The sequence below is a fragment of the Dendropsophus ebraccatus genome, chromosome 13 (assembly GCF_027789765.1).
Source record: "Dendropsophus ebraccatus isolate aDenEbr1 chromosome 13, aDenEbr1.pat, whole genome shotgun sequence".
Lineage (NCBI taxonomy): Eukaryota > Metazoa > Chordata > Amphibia > Anura > Hylidae > Dendropsophus > Dendropsophus ebraccatus.
In genome coordinates this window covers 6,158,810-6,172,525 of record NC_091466.1, presented here as the reverse complement: position 1 = coordinate 6,172,525, position 13,716 = coordinate 6,158,810, and the positions used below count along the sequence as shown (strand labels likewise).

The 13,716-nt window shown below is 43.5% G+C and overlaps 1 protein-coding gene across 4 annotated transcripts in view; it reads right to left on the bottom strand.

Annotated features, from left to right (window-relative positions):
- The window catches only part of KCNN3 (potassium calcium-activated channel subfamily N member 3), a 116,793-nt gene that overhangs the window by 14,775 nt on the left and 88,302 nt on the right, over positions 1-13,716 (bottom strand). For 3 of the 4 annotated variants that reach the window (XM_069949361.1, XM_069949363.1, XM_069949364.1), the window contains exon 4: positions 996-1,137. In XM_069949361.1, coding sequence (XP_069805462.1) covers positions 996-1,137 — 142 coding nt within the window. Of the gene's footprint in view, positions 1-995; positions 1,138-2,769; positions 2,803-3,235; positions 3,245-13,716 lie in introns of all 4 variants that reach the window. The other variant, XM_069949362.1, reaches the window with a different exon arrangement.

Genomic DNA, 13,716 nt, shown 5'->3' with positions numbered 1-13,716 from the left:
TGATTATATACTGCAGGCTGCTGAGACCGCTAATACCGAAAAAGAGGGACGCCTTCAAAGACACGCTGTAAGTATAGCCGAAGAGCCGCTAACATATGGAACGGCAGAGCAATCAGCTGACACCTCCCTATTGTCTGTCTCCTGCTTTGCTGCTGTCTACTGAAGCACAAAAAACAACAAATAAAGTTGGAGCCTTTTTGAAACTGAAACTGCTAAACTGTGTACCCATTCTGGTAGCTTGAGCACTATATACATTTAAGGGTGGTTATACAAATATCCTTTGCAGTAAAAGGAAACTGGTTGAGATGAGTGACCTGAAAGAAATTGTTTGGTGTTTGATTCAGTCCTGCTCCTGCAATGGATATTTTAGAAAATTTATAGCAAATACGACTCTTTTTGAACCAATTCATTCATCAAGAAACCAGGAAAAACGTTTGGGTGACTGCCCAGCAACAGGTGCAGCTGCTGCTATTGGGTGACAAGAATAAGCAAGTTGCGCAAAGAATTTCTGTCTGCTGCAATGCTCAGGCTCTTCTTTTGGGGAGCATATATTTGTTACTACTGTGAGGTGGGGTTCATTGTCACCCTGGCACATACGTTCTGCTCTTCTGCTAGACATGCAGGTTAGTCTTTCTGAAGGATGGTAGTGGAAAGCAAGAAAAGTCACCCCACTAAATCCAGCATAACTATTTTTTCTCCTCTGAGGTCAGATGCTCTGGCAGACCTCATCTCAGTTCCTAACATTCATTTTTTGGATATTGGTGACTGCAGTCACCCTTTGCCAACCCTTTATTATTATTAATATTATTATTATTTATTTATAAAGCGCTCTTAATTCCAGAGCGCTATACAATAGATAGCGGTAACAAACAGGAACATTACAAGGTCAAAACACATTACATGAAGGCAAATGGCAGACTGGTACATGGGGGAAGAGGACCCTGCCCGCGAGGGCTTACAATCTAGAAGACCCTTGTATTAAACTCACTTCTTACCATGATGCCAGTTAGCAGACAAACGCCCTTTCCACAATAGGTGTTTGGCACCATGTCCCCGTAACCAATGGAGAGGAATGTTATGGAAATCAACCACATGGCACCTAAGAAGTTGCTGGTGACATCCTGCTGGTCATGATACCTATTGATGAGAGAGACAAATTCAGGTTAGAACATGGCATCCAGTAACCCCATGTAATCTGCACTTGAAGTGGCAACCGCTCAAGCAATGATTCAACTGATATCATTTGCATCATCATTCAAAGGGGTTGTGGAACCTGTACTGGGACCATTACTGATTAACCTGTTCATAAATGATGCAGTAGTTAAAGGGAATCTGCCAGCTGTAATTCATGTTTCAAAGTGCTGACACTATTAGGGTACAAACACACACGGCATATACGCTGCGTATTTACTGCTGCGATACGCAGCAGATACGCAGCAGATTAGATCTAAATAACTGAACACAGCATCAAATCTGCTGCGTATCTGCTGCGTATACGCTGTGTGTGTTTGTACCCTTAGATAGGTGTTAGGACAAGGATATACATGGTATTTTTTATATATCCAGCTGTGCTTCCAGAATTTAAACCAATGTATTAATACAAAGAGGCTTTTCCAAACTCCGGATCTGCTAGAAGTTAGAATGCTCCCGTCCACCCCATCCCTGCTTGATTGATACTTGGAAACTAAGGGTGACTTTACACATAGAGATTTATCTGACAGATTTTTAAAACCAAAGCCAGAAATGGATTTGAAAAGAGGATAGATCCCAGTCTTTATTTTATGACCTGTTCTCTGTATATAGTCTGTTCCTGGCTTTGGCTTCAAAGATCTTTCAGATAAATCTCTCTGTGTAAACGCACCATAAGTTTTAAGCAGGATCAGGTAGGGGAGGGAGGAGATGTTACATCTTGCTGCACTTTAGGAGCTCGGAAAAGCCTCTTTGACTCTTTGTACTATAGAACAAAAGCATTTTTCTATGTTTTGGAAGCACCGACATATATATGAAAGGTACCATGTGTTTCAGTGACCTAACAGCCATATAATAGTGTCAGAAGTTTGGAATGTGAATTACAGCTGAAAGATCCTCTTTAAAATGTATTTCCAGAAATGGTCTTGGCTGCCTGTTCTTTAAAGGGGTTATCCAGCGCTACAAAAACATGGCCACTTTTCCCCCTATCTTGTCTCTAGATTTGGTAGGGTTTCAAACCCAGTTCCATTGAAGTAAATAGAGCTTAATTGCAAACCGCACTTGAACTGGAGACAAGAAAGGGGGAAAAGTGGCCATGTTTTTGTAGTGCTCGATAACCCCTTTAAATATTGGTGCGGGGAGACACAGCTCACAAGGCAACCATGTAATGCCCAGTGAATTCTGTGCACAAGTCCATTTCTTTTGAACAGGGCTCATGCATGTACTCCATTGGCATCAAATTCCTGAACAACTGCACCATTCAGCATGAGCTGCGTCCCCCCACTCAGATCTTTGCAAAACAGACAGGAGACTAAAGGCCCTGTTACTCAAAGACATAATCGTCCGTATTCGGACGTTACCGATCGTTATGGCCGATAATCGCTTTGTGTAATAGAAGACAACGATCAGCCGACGAGTCGCTCAGTGCAATAGTAGCGCCGGCAGCAGACATCCGCTGTCTCCTATGGGCTCCCCCCCCCCCCCCCCTGAGCTCCACGCGGCCCCCCTGCTCTAACCCACTCCTCCTCGCTTGTTGTCGGCATGTATAATAGCGCAAGCAGCAGGCAGGGGAACGAGGACCAAGCTAGCGCTGACCTGACAGGTTGGCGCTCACTTGCTTTTCACATCGCCTGTGTAATAGGGGCTTAACTCTGTGGACTTTTTAGGCTGGATGTGCACACTAAATAGTGGCCAAACTCACTCATTTCAGTGTGACCAGACCACCACCCAATGTGTAAAACAATCTGCTGACTCTTGGATAAGAGAAAAATCAGACATTTTGAATTTTTAACTGCACAATCATTGAGTTGTTGGGAAGTCGTTGCCAGCCAAGTATGCATGTGTATGGAAGGATTGGGAGAGAGAGCTGTTGGCTGAATAGAGTGGCAGCTTTAAGGTCTTAGAGCCCTATTCCACGGGCCGAGCAACGATGTAAACGAACGCCGATCAAGTTTACTGGGCCTATTACACGGCCCCGATGATCGTGAAACAAGGGCTGCAAGGACATTGTTACCGATGTCCTTGCAGCCCTTGCTTCATACATTACCTGTCCGGGCTGCAGGTCTTCTTCTCCTGGTCCCATGCAGCAGCATCGGCTTTGGAGCGGAGCTGTCTGAACTGACAGACCGCTCAGCCAATCACTGGCCGCGGCGTTTCCGGACAGTGATTGGCTGAGCGGTCTGTAAGTTCAGACAGCCCCGCTGTGAAGCCGATGCTGCCGCGTGGGACCGGGAGAAGAAGACCTGCAGCCCGGACAGGTAATGTATGGTTCTGCAGAAATCGACGGTTGCCACTGCGCACCGCTATTCAACCGTAGCGATGCGCTGGTGGCGAACAACGATTTTAGGGCTGAACCTAAATGAACGATCAGCCGATGACACGATCATCAGCTGATCGTTCTCTCTATTTCACGCAGCGAAAATCAGCCGAATGGGGCCGATTCGGCCGATAATCGCTCCTGGGGAATAGGGCCCTTAATACACTGGATACAGTCAGACGAAACCTGCCGCCAGCAGCCATTAGTATAAAGCGTATGGGAGTCTCCCCTGGAGATGATAGGGGTTGGGCATGATACATGATTTTCACTGCCCAATCCCAAATGATCATTTGGGCTGACAGTTATTGACTTGATAGTACTTCCCTGTTTTTGAAGAGTACAGAAACTTCTCTAATGTTGTAGACACAGTATGCAATGTCATATCCTCACAAAGTGACCTGGAATCTGGCCAGATGGACAGCAAAAAGAGCAGAGGAGGTTCACTATGGAATGGATGGCGTATAGTCTATTCTTATTTTTCATTATAAGGGGTGCACAGTAGTGGAGAAAAAAAAAATAAGAAAAAAGGGGAGGGTTGAATGAGGATATACAGTGTAGGTCCCTTTCTGACAGGATAAACTCTGATTATCAGGTAGTAAGCTTGTGTGATCCTACGATCGTATGGGATTTATTCTGGATTTATTTTGGATAACAGGTCTGCACATTTCAAAAAAATATTTCATTCTGGATTCTTTTTGCAATGAGGTGTTAAGTCCATCCTTGGTTTCTCTAGGAACAGATGAAATGTCACAAGGTCTGGGAGTCGCCATGGTCGTAAAATAGTTTTACACGCTGCTGCAGGTATACAAAAAATGAGACGTGTCTGCAGTGGAGAAATGCATATACCTGAGACTGAGAAATGCATGAATCTGAGACTGGGTATCTGAGACTGGGTATCTGATAAATACATGTATCTGAGACTGGGTATCTGAGAAATACATGTATCATAGACTGGGTATCTGAGACTGGGTATCTGAGACTGGGCATCTGAGACTGGGTATCTGAGACTGGGTATCTGAGAAATACATGTATCATAGACTGGGTATCTGAGACTGGGTATCTGAGAAATACATGTATCTGAGACTGCGCATCTGATAAATACATGTATCTGAGACTGGGTATCTGAGACTGGGTATCTGATAAATACATGTATCTGAGACTGGGTATCTGATAAATACATGTATCTGAGACTGGGTATCTGATAAATACATGTATCTGAGACTGGGTATCTGAGAAATACATGTATCATAGACTGGGTATCTGAGACTGGGTATCTGAGACTGGGTATCTGAGACTGGGTATCTGAGACTGGGTATCTGAGATTGGGTATCTGAGACTGGGCATCTGAGACTGGGTATCTGATAAATACATGTATCTGAGACTGGGTATCTGAGACTGGGTATCTGAGATTGGGTATCTGAGACTGGGCATCTGAGACTGGGCATCTGATAAATACATGTATCTGAGACTGGGTATCTGAGAAATACATGTATCTGAGACTGGGTATCTGAGACTGGGTATCTGAGACTGGGCATCTGAGACTGGGTATCTGATAAATACATGTATCTGAGACTGGGTATCTGAGACTGGGCATCTGAGACTGGGTATCTGAGAAATACATGTATCTGAGACTGGGTATCTGAGACTGGGCATCTGAGACTGGGTATCTGATAAATACATGTATCTGAGACTGGGTATCTGAGACTGGGTATCTGATAAATACATGTATCTGAGACCAAGCATCTGATAAATACATGTATCTGAGACTGGGTATCTGATAAATACATGTATCATAGACTGGGTATCTGAGACTGGGTATCTGAGACTGGGTATCTGAGACTGGGTATCTGAGACTGGGTATCTGAGATTGGGTATCTGAGACTGGGCATCTGAGACTGGGTATCTGAGACCGAGCATCTGATAAATACATGTATCTGAGACTGGGTATCTGAGAAATACATGTATCTGAGACTGGGTATCTGAGACTGGGTATCTGAGACTGGGCATCTGAGACTGGGTATCTGATAAATACATGTATCTGAGACTGGGTATCTGAGACTGGGTATCTGAGACTGGGTATCTGAGACTGGGTATCTGAGACTGGGCATCTGAGACTGGGTATCTGATAAATACATGTATCTGAGACTGGGTATCTGAGACTGGGTATCTGATAAATACATGTATCTGAGACTGGGTATCTGAGACTGGGTATCTGAGATTGGGTATCTGAGACTGGGCATCTGAGACTGGGTATCTGAGACCGAGCATCTGATAAATACATGTATCTGAGACTGGGTATCTGAGAAATACATGTATCTGAGACTGGGTATCTGAGACTGGGTATCTGAGACTGGGCATCTGAGACTGGGTATCTGATAAATACATGTATCTGAGACTGGGTATCTGAGAAATACATGTATCTGAGACTGGGCATCTGAGACTGGGTATCTGAGACTGGGCATCTGAGACTGGGTATCTGAGAAATACATGTATCATAGACTGGGTATCTGAGACTGGGTATCTGAGACTGGGTATCTGAGACCGAGCATCTGATAAATACATGTATCTGAGACTGGGTATCTGAGAAATACATGTATCTGAGACTGGGTATCTGAGAAATACATGTATCTGAGACTGGGTATCTGAGAAATACATGTATCATAGACTGGGTATCTGAGACTGGGTATCTGAGACTGGGTATCTGAGACTGGGTATCTGAGAAATACATGTATCTGAGACTGGGTATCTGAGAAATACATGTATCATAGACTGGGTATCTGAGACTGGGCATCTGAGACTGGGTATCTGAGACTGGGTATCTGAGACCGAGCATCTGATAAATACATGTATCTGAGACTGGGTATCTGAGAAATACATGTATCTGAGACTGGGTATCTGAGACTGGGTATCTGAGACTGGGCATCTGAGACTGGGTATCTGATAAATACATGTATCTGAGACTGGGTATCTGAGAAATACATGTATCTGAGACTGGGCATCTGAGACTGGGTATCTGAGACTGGGCATCTGAGACTGGGTATCTGAGAAATACATGTATCATAGACTGGGTATCTGAGACTGGGTATCTGAGACTGGGTATCTGAGACCGAGCATCTGATAAATACATGTATCTGAGACTGGGTATCTGAGAAATACATGTATCTGAGACTGGGTATCTGAGAAATACATGTATCTGAGACTGGGTATCTGAGAAATACATGTATCATAGACTGGGTATCTGAGACTGGGTATCTGAGACTGGGTATCTGAGACTGGGTATCTGAGAAATACATGTATCTGAGACTGGGTATCTGAGAAATACATGTATCATAGACTGGGTATCTGAGACTGGGTATCTGAGACTGGGTATCTGAGACTGGGTATTTGAGAAATACATGTATCTGAGACTGGGTATCTGAGACTGGGTATCTGAGACTGGGTATCTGAGAAATACATGTATCTGAGACTGGGTATCTGAGACTGGGCATCTGAGACTGTGCATCTGAGACTGGGCATCTGAGACTGGGTATCTGAGACTGGGTATCTGAGACTGGGCATCTGAGACTGGGTATCTGAGACTGGGTATCTGAGACCGAGCATCTGATAAATACATGTATCTGAGACTGGGTATCTGAGACTGGGCATCTGAGACTGGGCATCTGAGACTGGGCATCTGAGACTGGGTATCTGAGACTGGGTATCTGAGACTGGGCATCTGAGACTGGGCATTTGAGACTGGGCATCTGAGACTGGGTATCTGAGACTGGGTATCTGAGACTGGGCATCTGAGACTGGGTATCTGAGACCGAGCATCTGATAAATACATGTATCTGAGACTGGGTATCTGAAAAAATACATGTATCTGAGACTGGGTATCTGAGACTGGGTATCTGAGAAATACATGTATCATAGACTGGGTATCTGAGACTGGGTATCTGAGACTGGGTATCTGAGACTGGGTATCTGAGACTGGGTATCTGAGAAATACATGTATCTGAGACTGGGTATCTGAGACCGAGCATCTGATAAATACATGTATCTGAGAAATACATGTATCTGAGACTGGGTATCTGAGAAATACATGTATCATAGACTGGGTATCTGAGACTGGGTATCTGAGACTGGGTATCTGAGAAATACATGTATCTGAGACTGGGTATCTGAGACTGGGTATCTGAGACTGGGTATCTGAGACTGGGCATCTGAGACTGGGTATCTGAGACTGGGCATCTGAGAAATACATGTATCTGAGACTGGGTATCTGAGAAATACATGTATCTGAGACTGGGTATCTGAGAAATACATGTATCTGAGACTGGGTATCTGAGACTGGGTATCTGAGACTGGGCATCTGAGACTGGGTATCTGAGAAATACATGTATCTGAGACTGGGTATCTGAGAAATACATGTATCTGAGACTGGGTATCTGAGAAATACATGTATCTGAGACTGGGTATCTGAGACTGGGTATCTGAGACTGGGCATCTGAGACTGGGTATCTGAGAAATACATGTATCATAGACTGGGTATCTGAGAAATAAATGTATCTGAGACCAACCAACTTGAAGTGAGGGGTTGCTAACTAAAGAGAGGTTTAAGGCGGCAGTACTAGGTAAGTGTAGGCGGCATTGAATGATCATTATCTTGGATAATTCTGGCATTAGCTGCCAGCACAGCATCATTTCGGGAAAGTTTATTCCACCATTATGTTTTTGCTGCTGTGGAAACCGATTTTGAGCCTTATGCCCCACCAGATGACTGCAGAAAAAGACCATTTATTGCTTTCTGATACTGGGGTTGCAGATATATGGGGAAGGGTTAACTCTTTAATTCAAATTTGTATCTGCCAATTATGATAGAAATCCTCAGGACATGCACCATCTCATTCCCTCACAGGAGCGGTTCCCAGGCACGCTAAAGGTGAGGAGTAACTCATAAGCACATATGTCAGGCTTCAGTTCATTGATGCCAATGCACATGCCCCAAATGCCTCGCTGTAAAGGTTCGGAGGCAGAACTGGAAAGGAATGGGAAAACAGAAGCCTTTTATAGCGACCTTTTTTTTTTTTAGCAATACTAGTGCAGTGTTCAGACTGTTAACAGTGAGTGTTCTTTGAATCTATGTAAAGTTAAAAAATTGCAGATTTTTTTTTTTTTTAACAAAATGTGTAAAATTGAAGGGTTTTATTTGGAAATAGAGGTGAAGTTAAATTTTTGCCAAGCAGGAAGCATCACTGCCACTGCGGAGCACATTTATTTTCTGATGGTCTCCATCTGATGAAGCTGAATTGGGATGGCATCTAAAGCAGGGATGGGGAATCTTCGGCCCTCCAGCTGTTTCTAAACTACAATTCCTATCATGCAAAGCTTTGGCTGCCCAGGCCTGATGGGAATTGTAGTTTTGCAACAGCTGAAGGGTCAAAGGTCCCCCCTCCCTGATCTAAAGCCTCAGAGAAACTCTTTAGTTTGCTTCCTAGGGTATCCATTAGAATTTTGTGGCTGACATTTACAAGACAGAGGGAATAAATAAAAACTGACGAATGGCAAATCTGTCTGGTCTTTCCAAAGCAACCAATCACAGCACTGGTTGTGATATACAAGCTGAGCTCTGATTGGTTGCTATGGAAAAGTCAGGTAGTTTTGCCGTAAGTCATTTGTTATTTATTCTCCCCAAAACCCACTGTGATCATATGGTATAGCCGCATGAAGTGTGTGGCTGCAAGCTATACTCCCTGGCTGGCCACCCAGTCCTATTGGTTACTGGAAAGGGGCATCATTATAAATCTGTGTTCCCGGATCAGGCGGCCAAGCAGCCAGAGTGAAGCTCATGGCCAGACACTTCACCTGGCTATAACTTACAATCATGTTGAGGTTAAGGACTCAAACCAAGTCTGATCTAAACTTTTGACATGTCACTGGTGTGATCTGGGGTGTTCTGCTGCATTATGCTGCTAGTTCCTCTGCCTATTAGTGTGTTGCTATACAAAAGTTTTACAGTTGATCTATTACTCAGGATCAGCTGATCAATATTTAGAAATAGGTGTTTTCTGATTTTTGCATTGTGGTGTGGATTATAAAGTATTTCCTGTGTGCTGAATCCAGTGTTCCCTGTATTTCTCCAGGACATTGTTCTAGCTTAGTTTTGCTCCTAGTCAGTCCAGTGGGTTCTCGTCCATTCTTCTGTAAGCCTTGTTCTGTAATGATAATAATAATATTTATTTGTATAGCGCCAACAGATTCCACAGCGCTTGTATGTTGTAGATGCTGGTATTTCTGCCAGTTTGGCCTTGTTGTATTTGCCCTTTAGTTCAGTATTGTCAAGTCTTGTTTTTTGTCTCTAGTTCATATTGTGCTCATTTTTTTTTTGTGTGAAAGTAAGTTTTGTAGATTAGAGATTTCATTAGAGAGATTTCCAGGCATAATGAGGTCTGGTATCAGGGATAGATAAGGGGAAAGGTTTAGGGATAGATAGGGTCAGTTTGTAGTTTGCTTGTGCTCATCATCCATCTGCCTGAATTCCTAAATGCCAGTCATCATTCGGAGGACATAAGGGCTCAAGTAGGACCATTCTGTATGTAATTGTAAGTGGGTGTCAGAACCAGAAAGGTCTTGTGAGCTTTTCTCACCCTAAAGGTCTGGTGAGGGGGTTTTCCTACCACTTGGGAAGGATTGGGTTGTACTTCGCTAATACCCAAAGGATAGGTGATAAGTATCTGGTATGTGAGTATGTGAAGCGCGGCAGTGCACATGTTCAGTCTCCACAAATGTCTATGGGGCCTCCTGACTCTTCCCTAGCAGCGGGTATTGGTGGAGAAAAGGATCAGGCAGATGGATTTTTACATGCCCAATCCTTTCGGTTCTGCAGGGAGGTAAGTCGCCACTGATAGACTGCAGTATGTAACTACAGACCCAATGAGACCATGCATTACATTACACATTGTTTCTTCTTCTAGCTCCGTGTTGTTACTAGTATGGTCGCCGCGCAGTATTCCACTCATTTTCATTGCAGATAAGAAAATGTTACATTGAATTACTTAGGATTTAGATTCTACTGAAATTTCAGACACGTGCGGATTTTCCCCGCAGAGATAATGGCAACAACGTCTGCTAATCAGATTTTTTACGCAGTAAATGTGTCAACGCGTCATGTGACTGAGGGGCGCAGGCAACTTTACAGACGGGAAGCCGCGCTACGAATACCGAATGGGCCTCTCATCGCCCTGGAGGATTTCAAAGATGATTTTCCACCCGGCTGCCTCGCCAGTGACACTGTGGGTAATCCGTAATCTTGTTTACAACCATTTTTATGCTCTGAAAAATCATTCTGGATTTAAAGGGCCCCTCCTTTAAATAAACAGCAGTGTGGCAAGTCACGTATCCATGACATCGTCTGTGATTGTTATGATGAAATACTCTTTATGCTGCTTCTTGCTTTTTAGTTTGCACAAATATTGTTGCATTAATACATTGACCAAGCCTCCCTAAAGCTGCAATAGAAACAGATGGAGAACTTTATTCATTATGTTTATCAAAATCCCTACAACATGAGGCCCCTCTAAGTACCGCTATGAGATGGGCATTATAGGCACTGCTATGAGATGGCGGTAATAGGCACTACTATAAGACAGGCATTATAGGCACCGCTATGAGATGGCCGTAATAGGCACTACTATAAGACAGGCATTATAGGCACCGCTATGAGATGGCCGTAATAGGCACTACTATAAGACAGGCATTATAGGCACCGCTATGAGATGGCCGTAATAGGCACTTTAATAAAACAGGGATTATAGGCACTGCTATGAGCGTAATAGGCACTACTATAAGAGGCATTATAGGCCCCACTATGAGATAAGCATTATAGGCACCGCTATAAGATGGGCGTAATATGCAGTACTATATGCCAGGCATTATAGGCACCGCTATAAGATGGGCGTAATATGCAGTACTATATGCCAGGCATTATAGGCACCGCTATAAGATGGGCGTAATATGCAGTACTATATGCCAGGCATTATAGGCACCACTATGTGGCTAGTTATATAGGCACCGCTATGTGGCTAGAAATATAGGCACCGCTATAAGATGGGCGTAATATGCAGTACTATATGCCAGGCATTATAGGCACCGCTATAAGATGGGCGTAATATGCAGTACTATATGCCAGGCATTATAGGCACCGCTATAAGATGGGCGTAATATGCAGTACTATATGCCAGGCATTATAGGCACCACTATGTGGCTAGTTATATAGGCACCGCTATGTGGCTAGAAATATAGGCACCGCTATAAGATGGGCGTAATATGCAGTACTATATGCCAGGCATTATAGGCACCGCTATAAGATGGGCGTAATATGCAGTACTATATGCCAGGCATTATAGGCACCACTATGTGGCTAGTTATATAGGCACCGCTATGTGGCTAGTTATATAGGCACCGCTATGTGGCTAGAAATATAGGCACTATTATTAGCTAACATTGTAAGCACAATAATGAGGATGGTATTATAGACCTTAGCATGCTTATGGCATTATGAGGGCAGCCTCTATTGTAGTAGCTACTATGAGACTGGTATTATAGGCATTAGTGTGAGACTGGTATGACAGGTACTACTATGGCAATGATAATATTGGTATTATTATGGGGCTGGTATTGTAGCCACTAATTTGAGGTTGAGGCTATATGTACTAATAGGTTGATACTATTGGTACTAATATAAGGCTGGCATTATAGATATGATTTATTGGCTTTATTACTTTATGGCCTCAGTCACTGCTGCTGTCAGTCCACCCAGACAAGTGACGAGAAGCTGAATGAGCCACAGTCGTCCCTGCTCCTGGCATCTGATAGGTCCAGCAGTGCCCTGTATGATGCCAGTCCACATCAATCTGTGGTCATATGCTGAGCCGCGTGGCGTTTCTGCTGACCACCATGGACCACCCTGCGGTCTAATTCCCTATATTAGAGCAGACGAGGCATCTCCTACACCCGGCGCTGCACAGACAGATAAATCAGCAATTTCCCATCAGCATCAGTCCATTAACCATATTCCTTCCATCTATCCGATGTATTATACACAGGGGGGACACAGGCTCTTAAGTGGAGGAGCCTAATGGTCTCGCAATATTTGCTCCCACTAAAAGCATAAAAAGAAATCATTATTTTATTAACAGCATTATTACTGATGGTGATGACTGCGCCGCTGTGTGTCCATCCAGGTGCTGCCATCCAATATTAAACGGTGCAGGAAAGGGTAATAGCTGCAACTGAGAATGCAGCTCTGGATGTGACTGGAATACTGAATGTAACTTAACAGCTTTGGATGTGACAGTGTAATAACAGACTTAAGGCTGAAGCCCTAAAGGTGACTGGAGTATAAAATGTAACATAACAGCAGAATTGTGAATACAGCTCTGGATGTGACTAGAAAAAAGACTGTAACAACACACTTAGAGCGTATGCACTACCTAAATACATACGTTTATAAGTTTTCCATACAACTTTGTTAGCACTGCATCGTTGATTCTGCCTGTCTAGTGCTTTTTAAAAAAATCCGCAGCCCTGTTCCCGATATTTTTACCATTTTATACGTATGCTAATGCGGTCCTCTGGTGCCCAGACTTTCAGTCCATAGGTATGTCTGCTCCTGGTGACGCGTCCGTCCGTTTTTTGTTTTGTTTTTAAATAATGTCTGTTATTACCGTATTATAACTGGAGTCAATGGAATGATGGCCGCCCAATGCATATATATAAAATATCGGATGTTGTTTGCGTGGTTGTCAAGGTAATACACATGACAATTATTTGCACACATTTCTTACCATCCTTTCACCGTCTTTACTACTAAATTAAATGGACCATCAAAAAGCAACCACACCCAAAAGGGCCTGAACTAGAACAATATACCAAAGGCCATCATTGTAATGACGGGTGCCCAAAACGTGCAATGACTAGTGATGAGCGAATAGTACGCTATTCACCCTATTCGATTGCATTTGAATATATGAGCGATAATGCAGTAAGAATTAGATTCGCCCTCCTAGATCCCCTGGCGCTTTTTTCCAGCCAATAAACATGCAGGGGAGAGGGACAGGCACTAGGAATAGGCAGGATTTAAAAAAAATATACTGTATACTGTGATTGCGGGATAATACCTGTTATCTTGCTACTACTGATTTTTAATTATCGTTAATTTTCGTTATTACGTA